Here is an 18,504-nt window from a genome sequence, read left to right on the forward strand (position 1 = left end):
TGCATGTTGGTTGTTTCTTTATATACCAGCAATTAGTCTCTTGAAAACGTGCATTTAATTTGTTCACAAAACTCTGTTGCGTTTTAAAACGTTGATTGAGCTGTATTAATGACATAGAAATCAAACGCGAGGTTCAGATGGAAAGACCTATTTTAAGCAAAGTTATTGCCGTTAGACTTTGAACAGCTCTTTTTTGCCCTGCTTTCCGAACTTTGTTCTGTGCTAGGAAATAATAAGCTATCATCTGGTGTCTCTTTATAAATCAAGCCTGAGTCAGAATCTAATGTCGATTGACTTATTTTCACCTAAGTTATTGCCTTTAGTATTTCGGTTTCTGGTCCTCTTGTGTTGATGTTCCCTTCGATTAGAAGCAGCAGGAATATTTAGGAACAATCATCCAAAGAAAATTCCTAAGAAACATCTTGGGAAAGTTTTAGAAATGTACCAAGACAAACAATGCTGACGTAGGATTAGCCTAAATTAAGACGTCCTAAGTAAATTTTAAGGTTGCTCACTACTCCAAGTCTTATATTGTTTTCGACACTACGTCACAAGATGGCGGTTTAAATGTTTTGTGAATTAATTTTTATCGATCGATTTGTTTGTCCATCATCGTAGCTCAGTGGTTAAAGCATTGGTCTGGTGAACCGTAGACCACAAGTTCAAATCCTATAGTGTTCATATGCACAGAAATAAATTTCTGAAAATCATATTTTTAATTGCATATTTTCTGCCTTTTTGACATATGTACTTATTATGTCTCATCATATCTTTTATCACCTCTGTCGGCGCGGGTTCCAATCCCGCTCGCGCCGGTAAGTGAGAAAGTTTCCCAGTTTACTATCGGAAGGTCGGTGGTCTCTTCCCAGGTACATTGTATCTGGGTTCTCTCTTCCACCAACAAAAACTGGACGCCACTATATAACTGAAAAATTGTTGAGTGTGGCAGAAAACATCGAAACAAACAAAAACAAACATATCTTTTATAATCAAATAATTTCGTGCTGATTTGAGAAACTCTCTCAAGGTGTAGTGAGCCACCTTAACTGTTCTTACTTCAAAATAATAAAAAATGTCTTGGAAAATAAAAATAAAAAATACTTTGTAGTTGTACTTAGTAACTGCCCATACCTGCTGTGTATCACTGATAAAGGGGAAAAAACCACCCTGACTATAGGAACTCTTCGATATTAGGAGATACACAATTCCTTAATGGGAGTCCTCATTTGAAAGGAAAATTTAATGACTTTTTATTTTAGGTTTTTCATACTTAAAAGGTAAGCCATGCAAAATTAACAGTGACTGAGAGTTAGTTTAACCGAGATTAATTGCGTACACGTACGATGTATTAGGTAATTCATGTGAATCAATGAGGCGTGTCAATATGTGTATATTTCACATCAATAAAACGCTGAGACACATCTTTTAATATTCTGCAAACACTTGGACATGAAATATTTTGCACATTACCAAACACATTCTGCAAACACTTGGACTTGAAATATTTTGCACATTACCAAAATAAAATTCTGCAAACACTTGGACTTGAAATGATATGCACATTACCAAAAACAGTCTGAAACTGCCTCGTTTTCACAAGTCAGGGGTCATTGATTCGTTACCTCGCACTAACCCTTGACATCAGTCACCATTCAAAACTAAGGTTCGAGACGGAGGATATGATTGGTGTTGCAGCCTGTAGAGTGGAACCAATCAGAAAACGGTTTTTATAATCGACCGATAACGAAACTAAGCACGCATTGCAACGGCAATTTAACATGGTGCAGAATTTGTAGCCAGTTTATCAGTAGACAGATACGGTCGATTGGTTTTCGGAAATATATTTTCTTTGGAGAAACAATCAGATGTTTTTCACTTATCTTTTCGTCAATAGATGCCTTTTTTAACTTTCTGTTTATGTTCTTAACCATACTTGCATCTGAAGCAAGGAATATCATTGGCTGATTTCATTTTATCGTATTACGTTATCCTCCGTCTCGAATCCATGTTTTGAATGGTGACTGATGTCGATAGTTAGTGCGAGGTAACGAATCAATAACTCGAGACTTGTGGAGATGAAACTGTCTATGAACTGGCTTTTAAAACACGTTTACCTGTGTGTTGTTCTCTGATTTGTATTGTATTGTTCATTGACCAAGAACCATACAGTTCATAGGTATAAAGTATATACAACAACTTATACAATGAAATAGTAACAAAACATAATATATCATACTGATGTACATGAACAGGATAGATACTGAGGATAGTCTTATAATAACTGAGATTAATAGATGAACATTTATATAGGTATTTACTAAGTTTACATAATTCCGTAATATTTCCAGTTGATAATAGTTGGATGAGCTTGAAAGTGAGGGGTGTTTATAATAATATTTCATTAAATACTGTTTTCTACAATCATTATAAAAAGGACATACTAATATAAAATGATATTCATCTTCAATACTCTCAGAACATAATTTACATTTCTTTCGTTTCTTGGAATATTGCTAAATCTATCTTGTTCAATTTCTATTCTATGTGAGGATAATCGGTATTTACTAATATTTTGAACATACATACTTGGAACAGATTTTGTAAGATATCAGATAGGGGGCCAATCTAGACTGTTCTATAGAGTTACATGTCAATTCAGTCTTGCTGCCATTGCAGAATTTAATATCAAACCAGACCAGTGAAGAAACAGTGTTACACACACCTTTATCATCTAGTATCCAGTTTTCCTTTCTATTAAGTCTGTGGTTGGTTGCTCATATCCAGATCTGCTCTGAAAAAAATACTTGTATTATATCTTGTTAGGTTTGCCAAAGCAAAGCTGTACGTCATTCATATAAAATGTCAAATTCAGTAGTACTTTTGATTGATTACTTTTGATTGGTCTCATCTCGGAAAAATGGCAGGTGCAATGCAAAAAAAAAAAAAAAAAAAAAAACCAACAAAAAAAAAAAACAACAACAAAAAACCTGGCACTTCTGAATTATTTTTTATACATATGAAGGAATCAGGAGTAAATAGATTAATTTTAGTTTACACTATACTTATAGTCAGTTGGACAAAACATGAAATCCGTCTAAAAAGTCAGTTAGATTTATTGTTTGTCATATTGTTTTGAATTCTGGAAAATCCCTTGGAATAATTCCCGGAATCTCATGGGAAAGCTCTGACGGAAAGGTCCGGCGAATATTAATTCTGATAATGATTGGCACCGTTGCTAAGCATTTAACTTAAATGCTATACATCGCTGTTAATAAATTTTTATGCCCCCGAGATCGAAGATCGGGGGGCATATTGTTTTTGTCCTGTCTGTCATTCTGTAATTCTGTCATTCTGTCTGAAACTTTAACCTTGCTAATAACTTTTGAACAGTAAGTGATAGAGCTTTGATATTTCACATGTGTATTCCTTGTGACAAGACCTTTCCGTTGGTACTAAACCTTTTGACCTTGACATTTGACCTACTTTTAATTTTTTTTATATAGGTCATAACTTCTAAATGGTAAATATTATAACTTTCATATTATACATGAACATTTCTTGTGACAAGATCTTTCTACTGGTACTAAGATATTTGTCCTTTTGACCTTGGCCATCTTTGGAATTTGCCATTATCGGTGGCATTTGTGTTTCACAAACACATCTTGTGTTCTCTACGTTTATAAATTCAGAATGTTAGTAAAGAAAGCAATATTCTTGCAATTTTTCATCAAAAAAGGTTCCGTGTCGCGGCAGGCGTTGGCACGATAAAGAACTCTCATTGCTACGGCCTTAAGTCTAAAGCAGAGCTTCACCTACAGCTGGTGACGTCTCAATATGAGTGAAAAATTCTCGACGGGACGTAAAACAATCAGTCAATTAAAATGAACAGAAATGTTTACAATAGGTCGAAAGTGTCTTTATAAAGATAAGTATACAAATATACCACAGTTTTCCTTCAACATTTCCACTGCATTACGCAATCCTCGGCGTACTCTAGACACTCAAATAAAAATGTTTTTGTAATTTAAATTGTTAAAAACCATTTTTTCTTCCTATTTCAGGTATTCAAGAACGGATATTGCCGCGAGTCTGTTCATGGTATTTTTCATCTCTTCGGGATTTTTCTTCCTGATGTTTGAATTCTTTTCACCTTCCTCCACGCCGAACATCAAGCCCAAGTCACAGGTCTTTGGATATGGATCTCAGAACGAGGAAGGAAAACGGACGAAAACACCGCAGCAGTCCGTCACAAACTCTAAGAACTGGAGAGTACTGTGGTACAACATTCCTCCCTATATTGTAGAAAGTTTTAAGTATGCTAAATCTAAGAAATGCGAGAGACACCCCAAGTGCGAGTTTTCAATGGATAATAGAGATATTTCTAGAAGTGACGTTGTTATATTCACACAAATGTACATGCCAGGTGCCCCACCCGTCAAAAACAACAAGCAAGTATGGATTTTTAACTCCATGGAAAGTCCAGCGTTCATGGCTAGACCATCACCAAAGTGGTATGATAAATTAGACTGGTTGATGTCTTACCGCAGGAATTCAGACATACAGAGAGCGTACGGGACGATCAAGAAGCGGGACACACCCCTGGTCAAGAATTACACAGAGGTGTTTAAGAAGAAGGAACTGTTCGGCGTGTGGATGTCGGGGCATTGTCCCGTGCCGTCTCGCCGAAAGGCTTACATACAAGAGCTTAAGAAATATGTACCGATCGACATGTTCGGTTCTTGTGGAACTCGTGTTTGCAAAACCCGTTCTCCATATTTAAGTGAGTGTTTGCGAAACTTTTCGCGGGATTATAAATTTTATTTTGCATTCGAAAATAATATATGCGAGGACTATTCGACGGAAAAACTATTCAATTTGTATTTTGGTAATTTGGATGTAATACCAGTCATAAACGGTCCCTCCACGGCCCCGGAGTATTTACCCAAAGGAACATTTCTAAGTGCTTTGGATTTTCCCTCACCTAAGGCTTTAGCAGAGAAATTAAAAGAAATAGGTTCTAATGAGGCTTTGTTTACACAATTTCTCAGGGAAAAAGACAAATACATCGATATTGGTATTCATGAAGTGCTTCTAAACTCGATGTGCAAGATCTGTGACATTATGGATCGGACAAATGGAAAACCAGAGCGACATAAACAGAACATTCACCAACGATTCTTTGCTAAAGGTGGCTGCTGATTTTTCATTAAATCGTGAATTTAAAACACATTAGATACAGAAGAATATATAGAAAACAATGCTAAAGAGGAGTGTGTGGCTTACACACTCCTACATGGTGTTGACTTTATACAATTATTGAATTTTACAATTGACATTAGGAGATGAATACAATGATTTGAATATTGTACTTCTCAGGTAGCTAAATCATGGTGTTGACTCAAAATATCAATAATTGTTTCTTTTATGATTGAATAAACCTCCTAACCGTCCACTACAGTCCACTGAGAGTACTAATCCCCCGGATGTTTTAACCACTGAGAGCGACAACCCCCGGATGTTTTAACCACTGAGTACTAAACCCCGGATGTTTTAACCACAGAGTACCAACCCCCGCATATTTAAATCACTGATTATTTACTCAATATAACAGAAATACTAACATCTAGGTGTTACACGATTGGCCATGAATGAAATACATAAAGTTTGAATAAATATTCGGGATGAGAAATTATTGCACGAGATCGAGAATCATAATAGGGATATATTTGAAATAAAGAATGTAAATCACGTTGTACATGTATATTGTAATGAAGTACAACTAAAAAGCAATGGGCACTATGATATATTATATTTAATTCAGCGGTTGGGTTGAACTTTCAAATATTGGTGAACATGAATTGGTACTCTTTTTCCCTATTCGAAACGATAACTGGTCGACCACCTTTATCAACAGCCAGTGTGCAAGACCTAGTAGAAAGCGATTACCATTGGTAGAAATGCAAGGTTTTTTTGGCTGGCAAAAAAATCATAATCATTAGTATCGATTTGGGAATTCACAAGTTATTTTTAGTCAAATGTTAAAAAAATATTTTTGATATTCTCTTTACCTAGAGTGCACATGGAGGTGAATATAATGTCCTCTTGGCCAAAGAGAAAGTTCGGAATTGTTTAACCATATAATAAGACTGCAACCTTCACTTTTAGTTAGAGGGCTTAAATAGGCTATGCCTGCTGCCCGATCCCATTCACTTTGTGAATAAAATATAGTTTAAATTAACCTTCAGTTTCTAGATTTGCTTATGGGAAGTTCATATTCATGTTCCACACACAGAGTACACTACAATAGAACTTTGTCATCAACCATTTAAATGAAGTTCTAAAATCATAAGTATTTGAATATCATTAGTTAAATATCAAAAATATATTTTTTTTTAAATGGATTTTGTTCATGTGTTATTGGTGTCATTTCTGCTATAGTATTTCCTTATCTACTAGTACTTTTTAAAAATCATATCAATATATCTACATTTCCAACGTTGTTGTTTTTTCCTTCGATATGTTCTATATATTATTTGTTTTGAAATTAAAACAATCTTATCATAAAATTTCATCTTGATTTCAAAGAAAAAACGTAATTAATTTAGTTTTAGACAAGGTTTAACATTCATCTATACTGACGACTGATTCAAACTTTACTTGGTAAAAATAAACGAATATACTACATCATGTTTTGTAAATGAGAATTCTCCTATGTAGTTGGAATTTTTTTTGATGCGTGCATAAATTCTCTTCAATGTTCAAAACAAGATGTGAAAAAAGCAAAACACTGACGTTCATTATACAATCCGCATCCGTATTCCGTGTCCTACCTTGGGGGTGTGTGCTTTAGAACAGAAATTACAAAAATGCACTGCAGCCACCTTGCAATTCTCTTTTGCGGTATCCTGCCTGTTCCGATTAGGAGCTTTGTCAGTGCGAGGCCTAGATATACTTCCTCTTATAGGCACATAGCATCGTCTTTTCAACAACATAAAAATGGAAGGGGGCGATGATGTCTTGTCTAAAATTATTGACAAGGAAATAAAAATGGGGGAGACTGTCCGAACTTCAAGTAAGTTCTTCATGGAAGGGGAGGAGGGTTCATCAACTAATACTACTATCAGAAATAGTGGGGGTGGGTTACCATTATACTAAATATATACCTTTATTTGTATATCAAAATAATGAAAAAATACCGTTGTCACACCCCCCTTGCATAATCAAGGAAACTTATGAGGTTTCGGGGGGGGGGGGGGGGGGGGCTTTCCACCTATGGCCCCTGTGAAGACTTCACCATAAGCTCTGACGTTTGGGGGTTCGGAGTGGCCTAGAGACCTTTTGCACCCGTTACATCTGTTGGTGATTGCTTGCAAGGATTTTTTGTGTCAAAGAAATACAAGGATAAAATATTTATAATGAAATACATAATTCATCAGCACTGTGTAGGTAAAAATCATCAGGACTGTGTAGGATTGAAATTCATCAGCACTGTGTAAAATTAAAATTCATCAGCACTGTTAAAGATTGAAATTCATCAACACTGTGTAGGAATGAAATTCATCAGCACTATGTAGGAATGAAATTCATCAGCACTATGAAGGAATGAAATTCATCAGAACTGTGTAGGATTGAAATTCATCAGCACTGTGTAGGAATTAATGAACTTCATCAGCACTGTGTAGGAATGAAATTCATCAGCACTGTGTAGGATTGAAATTCATCAGCACTGTGTAGGAATGAAATTCATCAGCACTGTGTAGGAATTAATGAAATTCATCAGAACTGTGTAGGAATGAAATTCATCAGCATTGTGTAGGAATTAATGAAATTCATCAGCACTGTGTAGGAATGAAATTCATCAGCACTGTGTAGGATTGAAATTAATCGGCACTGTAAGATTGAAATTCATCAGCACTGTGTAGGAATGAAATTCATCAGCACTATGTAAGATTGAAATTCATCAGCACTATGCAGGAATGAAATTCATCAGCACTGTGTAGGATTGAAATTCATCAGCACTGTGTAAGATTGAAATTCATTAGCACTGTGTAGGATTGAAATTCATCAACACTATGTAGGAATGAAATTCATCAGCACTGTGTAGGAATGAACTTCATCAGCACTATGTAGGAATGAAATTCATCAGCACTGTGTAAGATTGAACTTCATCAGCACTGTGTAAGATTGAAATTCATCAGCACTGTGTAGGAATGAAATTCATCAGCACTGTGTAAGATTGAAATTCATCAGCACTGTGTAGGAATGAAATTCATCAGCACTATGTAGGAATGAAATTCATCAGAACTATGTAGGAATGAAATTCATCTGCACTATGTAGGATTGAAATTCATCAGCACTGTGTAGGAATGAAATTCATCAACACTGTAAGATTGAAATTCATCAGCACTGTGTAAGATTGAAATTCGTCAGCACTGTGTAAGAATGAAATTCATCAGCACTATGTAGGAATGAAATTCATCAGCACTATGTAGGATTGAAATTTATCAGCACTATGTAGGAATGAAATTCATCAGCACTATGTAGAAATGAAATTCATCAGCACTGTGTAAGATTGAAATTCGTCAGCACTATGTAGGAATGAAATTCATCAGCACTATGTAGGAATGAAATTCATCAGCACTGTGTAGGATTGAAATTCATCAGCACTGTAAGATTGAAATTCATCAGTACTGTGTAGGATTGAAATTCATCAGCACTATGTAGGAATGAAATTTATCAGTACTATGTAGGAATGAAATTTATCAGCACTATGTAGGATTGAAATTCATCAGCACTGTGTAGGAATGAAATTCATCAACACTGTTTAGGAATGAAATTCATCAGCACTGTGTAGGAATGAAATTCATCAGCACTATGTAGGAATGAAATTCATCAGAACTGTGTAGGAATGAAATTCATCAGCACTATGTAGGATTGAAATTCATCAATACTGTGTAGGAATGAAATTCATCAACACTGTGTAAGATTGAAATTCGTCAGCACTATGTAGGAATGAAATTCGTCAGCACTATGTAGGAATGAAATTCATCAGCACTATGTAGGAATGAAATTCATCAACACTATGTAGGAATGAAATTCATCAACAATGTTTAGGAATGAAATTCATCAACACTGTGTAAGATTGAAATTCATCAGCACTGTGTAAGAATGAAATTCATCAGCACTATGTAGGAATGAAATTCATCAGCACTATGTAGGATTGAAATTCGTCAGCACTATGTAGGAATGAAATTCATCAGCACTATGTAGGAATGAAATTCATCAGCACTGTGTAAGATTGAAATTCGTCAGCACTATGTAGGAATGAAATTCATCAGCACTATGTAGGAATGAAATTCATCAGCACTATGTAGAAATGAAATTCATCAACACTATGTAGAAATGAAATTCATCAGCACTGTGTAAGATTGAAAGACGGACAAGCTGAAATCAAAGACTAACCACTAACCAATCATCTTCGACGAATGGAAGTTGTCTTTGTAGGAGAAATCATGAGACAGTCCGCGCAAAATATTTATTCAGAGTGACAATTAGAAAAAACTTCTTTTATGATTTAGCCCATGATTAATCATTATGATATGTATATGTCTTGTATACAAAACACATTTTTATTTATTTATCATTAAACGTTTTTATTTCGAAATCAAAGGAAAAACAATTTATATTAAAGTTTTTAAAAAAAGGTTACACAATTTGGCAAAATTCAATAATGTTTATTTTAATATTACACTTGCTGCACTTTGATATTTTTACCAAAAAAGTACTTTAAAAAATAGTTCTCTTTCTGTATTCATTTTCAGTAAGATTTTCTAGTTTAAGATACTTTTTTGTTTTTGAAACAAGAAAAGAAATAGATTCATTTAGAATTTTGTCTTAGTATTTTAAATTTTTGTCAAAATGTTTGCATTAAAAAATTAAATGTTGAACATTTTCAGTTTCCGTACATAATATATATAAAATCACTCATTTTTTGTTTTCCATTTCATCGAAATATTTTTACAACATACTGTACCACTTACTATTTTCCCCCATTTTAAAATATTTTTACAAATAGAATTTTTTAAAAAAATTTCCTCATATCAACAAAATATTTTACAACAGCATATCATATAACAATTTGTAATTGAACTCTGCAATATTTTTTATCAAGTGCAAACATGAACTTTAGTACATGTATATTTTTCCACATTTCATGATGAAAGGTGAAGATAACGAACAGTAATCGATAATTAAGGATTACAAAATAATGAGTTGGGTAAACACAGAGCCCTGGACACACCAGGGGTGGGATCAGGTGTCTAGGAGGAGTAAGCATCCCCTGTCGACCGGTCGCATCCTGATATACAATAAATTGTTTTTCATACATTTATCATAACTAAGATATTGGGTTAGAGAGACAATACAACAATAAAACGGAGGAAATGGCTAAATGAGAGGTGATGATAAGATGATAATAGAATGTTTATCAAGAATAGGTGAACTTTGCACCGGAAGAGAGGTAATGATATATACTGTAGATTGTTTACAAATTATTGAGGCGGGGGTGTTTAGATTTGGTTAGGGTAGAAGGATGACCAATCGGATTGTAAGAGATGAGTGACCAAAGGTCAAGTATTTATATACATTATCTAAAAGGAGAAAAAGATCGAACAAGACATTTCAAATTATGCAAAAATTTACCGGTAGAAGTGAGGTTGGATATGCAATGTTAGATTTCACTGAGAGAAATCACAAATGTGTATCGGGTGAGAAGAAGCGTACCACTGATAATTTTTTATTATTCTGTAAATATTATAAACATTTTAATACGGGTTTATCTTTGGGTATTTATTATGTGTTGGGCATATTGATGTCAATGTCTGAGGCGCTTTATTATGCTCTGTTGGGTGCAACTTACTATTAAAGCAGGTTTAATGACACCATAAACAGGTGTTCTATAGCTTCTGTTTTATAGATATACACGTATCCAGATTTAGTCGCTGTGAGTGCTGAGTTAACATGCTCTTGATTCTATCAGACTTTTTAGCAAAATTGAATTGGATGAATTTTAACAAATTTACAGTTTCCAACAGAAAATTCACGGTTTTGGTCTTATAGTTACACATCACAGGATTGATTGATTGTACATATGTATTGTTTAATCTCCCTCTCGAGAGTTTTTCATTGATTGAGACGTCACCATTGCCGGTGAAGGGCTGCAAAAATTTAGGCTTATGCTCGGCGCTTATGGCCTTTGAACAGGGAGGGAGATCTTTATCGTGCCAAACCTGCTGTGACACGGGGCCTCGGGTTTTGTGGTCTCATCCGAATGACCACCCCATTTAGTCGCCTCTTACGATAAGCAGGGGGTATTGAGGACCTATTCTAACCCGGATCCACACTGACACATCACTGGATCTTAATCTGACATGCAAGTCTTGTAAAAGGAGTAAGTCAGTTAACTGTTAAACTCACAAAAATGAAGAAATTATATTAAAAAAAAACAAAAAAACAACAACAACAAAAAACAACTTTCTGCGACAGAACATTTTACTACGGCTCGTGAACTTCTAAATGAAGAAAATCCCACCCTAAAGAGAGGAAATTATTCTAATTACATGTACTCTCCGATTCAACATTTAAAATTGGCAGTTTAAAAACTCTTTACAGTAAATTTTGAAAACGAACAGTCAACATTTCTTACAATAATTGAGACTTACATCCACAAAATTGCGCCTGAGCTTAAAGCAAATATATTTTGTTGCACGACACAATCTACTGAGCACCAGATTTTTGTTTGGTTTTTTTTTCCAGACCATTTGCCCCTCAAGGTGAAAAAGAAAATTTCAAAACACATGTAATTAAGGCACCAATCGAATATTGGCTATTGCATGAAAGGTGAAAATAACGAACAGTGATCAATTTCATAACTCTTTTAAGCAATACAAAATAGATAGTTGGGCAAACACGGACCCCTGGACACACCAGAGGTGGGATCAAGTGCCTAGGAGGAGTTAGCATCCCCTGTCGACCGATCACACCCGCATTGAGCCCTATATCTTGATCAGGTAACCGGAGTTATTCGTAGTCAAAATCCGTGTGCCAAGAACGGCCTAACAATCGGTGTGAAACATGTCTTTTATTTTGAGTTCACTGGGAAATATCGAATCCACATATGAATGAAAATTACTTGTTACTAATAGATAATACGTCGTCGATATAACATCTAAATGTAAAATTGAAGGCAACAGCAAGAGTTTTTTGCATAAAATGTAAGAGATCTTTCAACCCCAATTGGCCCCTAGGATGAAAATGAAAATTCTGAAACCTTGCTGAACATCTATAGGACACCACCAATCATCTCCCAAAGCATGATTTGGCTACAGCGTTAAATGTAAGATTAGTTGCAAGGAGGGGGGGGGGTGTTGTCGAAAAGAAAACCCACATCATTTTTAACCCCCAGCTGGATGAAATGTAAGGAGTTTTGGGAACCAAGTCTTTCCATAGAAAAAGTCATTTTTCAACCTCAAATGGCCACTGGGGTGAAAATGAAAAGTCCAAAAACATATTGCGCATTTATGGGACACCATGCACCAATCATCTTCAAAAAGATAATTCTGGGAACCAGGTTTTTTGCAGAAAAACGTCAAATTTTGACCCCTATTTGGCACCACCAATCATCTTCCAAAAGATCACTAGTAATTGGTTACTGAATGCTTAAAAGAAGAGTTTGGGGGAATCGACAGTGGCAGAAGAGGGATAATGGTAAGAACACTATATACACTAGCTTTCTTTAGAAAGTGCGGGTATATAAGAACAAGGGTTGGAGTAAATGAAAAAGTAATTGTAATTAATTACAATCAATTACATTTTTTAAGTAATCGAATGTAATTTGTAATTGAAGATTTTTCAATTACAAGTAATTGTAATTTAATTAATTACCTGAGGAAAATACCCTGTAATTCAATTTTTAATTACTTTCAATTACAATTACTTTCAGTTACAATTATAATCCATTTGTTTTAGCGAGATAATATTGCAATATTTGATACTCGAGTCAATTTGTTATTATGTGTATTTAAAACCAAAATACTCTCCCCTCTCTTTCTCTCTCTCGTCAGTTTGTCTGTAAGCTGATCAAACTCGCTGTACTTTAGTAGGTGAAATTCAAGCTTGATTTGTACAAATCTCACAGACCAGTATTCATTATTGTTTGCAAAGATCTCTCTCTCTCTCTCTCTCTCTCTCTCTCCGACCAAACCTACTAAATGAGGACGTCCTCACAATGTGTAGAAGAGAATACACACATATATTATTCTAAAGGCAAAATAGTACTATGTTAGGTATAGCTATAGGGATATCTATAAAAGTTTATCTAATACTCTCTTTTGAATTATGAAAAAAGGGTTTTTGAGAGAGAATATTAATAAGGATATGTCCTCACACCACTTGTCCTCACTAAGCTAATATTTTGTATCTACATCTTTCACATGCTGTAGGTCACATTTATGAGGACGTAATTGTGAGGACATTTATTTGTCCTCACAGTGCAATTCTTGTCCTCACAACGTCTGACCATTGGTTGAAATTTGTCCTCACTTTACACGTTTTACTCTCTCTCTCTCTCTCTCTCTCTCTCTCTCTCTCTCTCTCTCTCTGATCTGTGTTTTCTGTCTCTTTCAAAGATCAAATCTGACCAAGTAAATTGAGCAGGTGAATTCAAGCCACCTGTATTGTCCACAAAGCCCCAGGTTATAAAAACAATTCACATAATTGGCATTGTATTGTATATTGACCGGTTTTAGTTTCAGTTTCAGTTTCTTTTTTCCGTGAGCCATATATATGGCTCATTGGATTCACACACACACATATATATACACAGGCAGTACAGTAGATATATAGATATAATACATACAGGAGCAGTATATGGAGAGTGCATAAACTTACATAACGTTATACAGTTAAATATCATTGCTTAAATTGAAGTTATATATAAACACAGTATATATATGTCATAGGTATTCATAACCAATTACACTGATTCATAATATGTACTGTATCTGGTATATGCGTGAAAAAATATGCTCTATGTACTAATTGATAACCGTGTCATTACATAGTTTTGCGGCACATTTAAGATAGTGGTTTTGCATAATAGAATTCTTTAATATATTTTTTTCTTAATTCATTATAAAGAGGGCATCTTAGAATGAAGTGGAATTCGTCTTCAATATCATTTAAATTACAGTATTTACAAATCCTCATATTTCTGGGAATATTATTATGTCTACCGGTTTCTATGCATAATGAATGTGACGAGGTTCTATAACGAGTAATAAGCTGCTTACTATACGAGTCTATTGGTTTTGTTAGATAATACTGTACACAAAAATTGTCAACAAGGTGCCGGTATAGCATACACTTTGATGAACTTTCAAAACTACACATTATATTTTGTCTGTATACATCTAACATTTTGTGTTCGATAATTTTATAAATATTTTGGTTCATATTGTGGTCCCACAAGTAAGTTAAACCCAGATTAGACCAACAACCGTACAGTCCATAGGTATAAAGTATGTACAGCAACTTATACAATGAAATAGTAACGAAACATGATATATCATACTGATGTACATGAACAGGATAGATACTGAGGATAATCTTATAATAACTCAGATCTAATAGAAGAACATTTATATAGGTATTTACCAAGTTTACATAATTAAGGTCTTCCGTAACAACGGAAGACCTTCTACTGATTGTGCTGGTTAAGATTATTCTTTCTTTCTTTCTTTTTCCTAGACGCTAACTTTGAAGCTTCATATCTCGCTCATTTCTGCATGGATTTTGCTCAAATTTCCAGGGTGTATAAACTTTACAGAACAATTTTCAAATCATGTACTACATTTCAGATATTCCCTTCTGTTTACGAGTTATTCCCCCTTTGAATGAAGTTTTAGGGGCGTTGGTTTTCAGACAAAGGCTCCGAGACTGTATAAGCTTGAGCAGAAAATGCATTGAAAATGAAAAGTAGGAGCTTTGTAGTTGTGCACATCGGTTCAAAAATTAGGACGACTAAAGGAGCAAATAATTACACATATTTTCCTTTGTATCTTTTAAACTAAAAATATTTTGTTAAGACGTGTAGAACAAACGTTGTGCAAAATGTTAAGAGCTTTCTTTTGATATCCCTAAAAAGGGGCTGGCCCCTTAAATTAGGGATCTGGGGATCTTCAAAGTTTTCGCTTTATAACTCAAAAATGGTAAATATTTCGATATGGCTTTCGCTGGAAAAGTTGTTCTTTAACATCTTATTGATCTCATAAACATAATATTTTGCTCGAGTATTGTATTATATATGAGTAAAAAGCTTGACCCGCAAACAGGTAACCGTATCATTAGGTAGGTGAAGGGGGAAAAATATGCGTATAACTTAAATAAACTTGCTTTAATTGATAAATCTGACTTCATGAAATGCTAATATTCTTTTAAAATAAGGTTTTAACGTGATCTATGGTTCCTTTAAAAAATCATCTATCGACAACTTTCTTTTTTTATTATTTAGTAGCTTTAATATAAACAATCGTTCCAAAGAAGAAAAAAAGAGGAAAAAGTTTATCTCTTCTACGTTTGTTATTAAAACAACGATAAATTTAATTGAAGAAACAAACCTTCAAGCATAGAATAACTCAGTCATTAACTACACGTATCTTACATACACCGCGGGGTTTGTTTTTGTTTACAATTATACGTAACCGCCTCGAGGAACCATTGCGTGTGAACCAGGGCATGTACACAAAGTAAACATTGTCGTCCTAAATATAACACAGAATGTTATGTTTTTGATCATATTGGATTTTTCGAATAATTCAGTCTTTCCGGGGATGTATATACTTGTTTAAGTAAGTAAGTAACTAATTTTTATTTAAAGTCGGAAACTATATACAGGTAAACAATAAACATGAGCTAAGAGCTCTTTAACCGACTATATAGCATTAAAAAAACCCACAAAGCACTAATGATATATAATTGCATGCATAGACATAAAAACAGAAATTTGAAATAAAACAGGACGCATACATGTATACAGACATCACAAGTCATGCATATATATACACAGGGACTAGCTATATTAAGATGAGCATGCATCACTGAAAACAGTTTGCAACACAAACATAAAAATATGGATATATACATAGAATAAATAAATATGCATACCTAAAAGACAGAGTGGAGTAAAAATAAAACAGTTAAATTTGTACATGTAAGCTTAGAAGCATAGTTAGAAGTTAGATCAAAACTTTAAGATTTAGGCAGGAGAGGCTGGAATTTGCATGAGCTGCATTTACAATTTAATCCCCCACACCAATTTTGAATATAATTTGAGAATAGATTATATGATGTAGTATTTCTTGCTTCGTTTGGCAAAGAGTTCCAGAGCTTTGCTGCCTCATATCTGAAAGATTTAATCCCGTACCTGGTTGTTCTAGGTCTTGGTACTTCCGCTGTATTTGTATATCTAAAATTGTATGAATGGTTTTCTATAACAACTAGATCTTGTAAAAAAAAAAGTGGGGACAGTTTGTTGATAATTTTAAAAGTTTCTAAAGCTATTGTTCGCATTCTTCTGGTTTTTAGTGAAGGCAATTTAGATTGTTTTAATAGGTTTTCGTAAGTACTTTTATAGTCACCATAGATAAACCTCAGAGCTCTTTCCTGAATCTTTTCAATTTTGCGGGTGTTTTGTTCAGTGCAGAAGTGCCATGTCAACGGGCAATAACTAAAATCTGACATAATAAATGAATGATATATGGTTAATTTACCTAATTTGCTAAGATGTTTGCCTATTCGTTTAAGAACATTTAATTGCCTTGCTGCCTTTTTACAAATATTGGTAATATGTGTGTTGAAAGAAAGTTTAAAATCAATTGCAATACCCAACAATTTTATTTCTTCATCACATGAAATTTTTATCCCATCTAAATCAAAAACTATGTTTTCATTGTGTGTTTTGTTTCCAACAGAGATAGCTTGGAATTTTTCTGGATTTACCTGCATTTTGTTTGATTTAAACCATTTAATCAGAGATCTACTGTCATCTTGAAGTGCTGCTATTACATGATTTAAAGATTTATCTGATTTTGATAAAGTATTGTCATCTGCATAGTTGTAGAGATTACATTTATTTACAAAGTGAAAGAGGTCATTGATAAAGATGTTAAAGAGTAAGGGGCCGAGGATAGACCCTTGTGGCACACCTTTGATTATATTTGACATGATGCTGGTGTGCTCCCCTACTTTAACACACTGTTTTCTACATGAGAGATAGCTACTTAACATCTCTCGTGCTGCTTTTGAGAGACCATATGCTTTTAGTTTAAGAAGAAGTAGTTCATGAGGAAGGCAGTCAAAGGCTTTAGAAAGGTCCATTAAAATTGCTGCTGTGTACTTGTTTTTATCCAATGCTTGTTTCCAATCTTCAATTACTCTTAATAAAGTTGACTGACATCCAAAACCTGACCGAAAAGCTGCCAAAAAAGGATTGAAAACATTTTTTAAAAACATTGTTAACTGATTTTCAATTGCTCTTTCAAAAACTTTTGAGATTGCAGGAAGAACACTAACAGGTCTATAGTTGCCCTTCTCTAATGAACTATTCTTCTTGTGTAATGGTGTCACTTGTGCTATCTTAAGCTGGTTAGGGAAAGTTGATGTTGATAGGGACATGTTAATTAGTTGACTTAGATACGTCCCTGGTCTTACGTTTGATTTGTTTTAAATTCAAAACTCTAGAGCATAGAGTCAGGCATCAATTTTAAAATCTGCATTTTAATATACAGTTCGTTTCTCAATCATGTCTAATTGAATGTGTGTTTAATATCGGAGATTCATCGCTGCTGAACTAGCAATCTGTGATTTCACACTACTTTAACCGAACACCCAAACTTTACTCAAATTCTTCGTTGTGAAAAAGAAAATGGATACATTTTACAAACATAACAAATTATTTCTGAACATGTTTTGAAATCAATAGTTTATAATCATGATTAAACCAAATCTAAACATGCGTATAGAATATTCAGAAACCCATGGCCGACCAGTCTCATTTCAAATGATTTTTTGTTTTATTCTTTAAAAACAATGACTTTGATTAAACATTGATTCAGAACTCCTGGTCCAAATTATGTAACTTCGGCACGTGCCCCTGGCGTGAAATTCATACGCGACTTCTGTACGCACTGTGTACATAATATACCTACATGTATTTACGCAGATAGATATTAAAGTTTAATAAAATATTCAAGATTTGAGAGCAATTTATTTGATTTGTATGTATAAATAATTCAAACTCGATGAATTATTCTCTTCAGTCTGAATATTATGCTATCATAATTTTGTTGTATGATAAAATATTGGTAACAGCTATAAACCTTTATTGTAGGGTATGTCCTGAGCCATAAATTTCATAAATTTAAATAGTAATTTTTTCTTCATTATTGG

General features: G+C 34.1%; 1 protein-coding gene across 1 annotated transcript in view; it reads left to right on the forward strand.

Moving 5' to 3' along the window:
* LOC125650199 (glycoprotein 3-alpha-L-fucosyltransferase A-like) overlaps nucleotides 1-6,566 on the forward strand; it is a 12,593-nt gene extending 6,027 nt beyond the window's left edge. The window contains exon 2 of the mRNA XM_048878260.2: nucleotides 4,062-6,566. Coding sequence (XP_048734217.1) covers nucleotides 4,062-5,199 — 1,138 coding nt within the window. The 3' untranslated portion in view covers nucleotides 5,200-6,566. The remainder of the gene's footprint in view (nucleotides 1-4,061) is intronic.
* Nucleotides 6,567-18,504: the final 11,938 nt, after the last annotated feature.

The sequence above is a fragment of the Ostrea edulis genome, chromosome 5 (assembly GCF_947568905.1).
Source record: "Ostrea edulis chromosome 5, xbOstEdul1.1, whole genome shotgun sequence".
Lineage (NCBI taxonomy): Eukaryota > Metazoa > Mollusca > Bivalvia > Ostreida > Ostreidae > Ostrea > Ostrea edulis.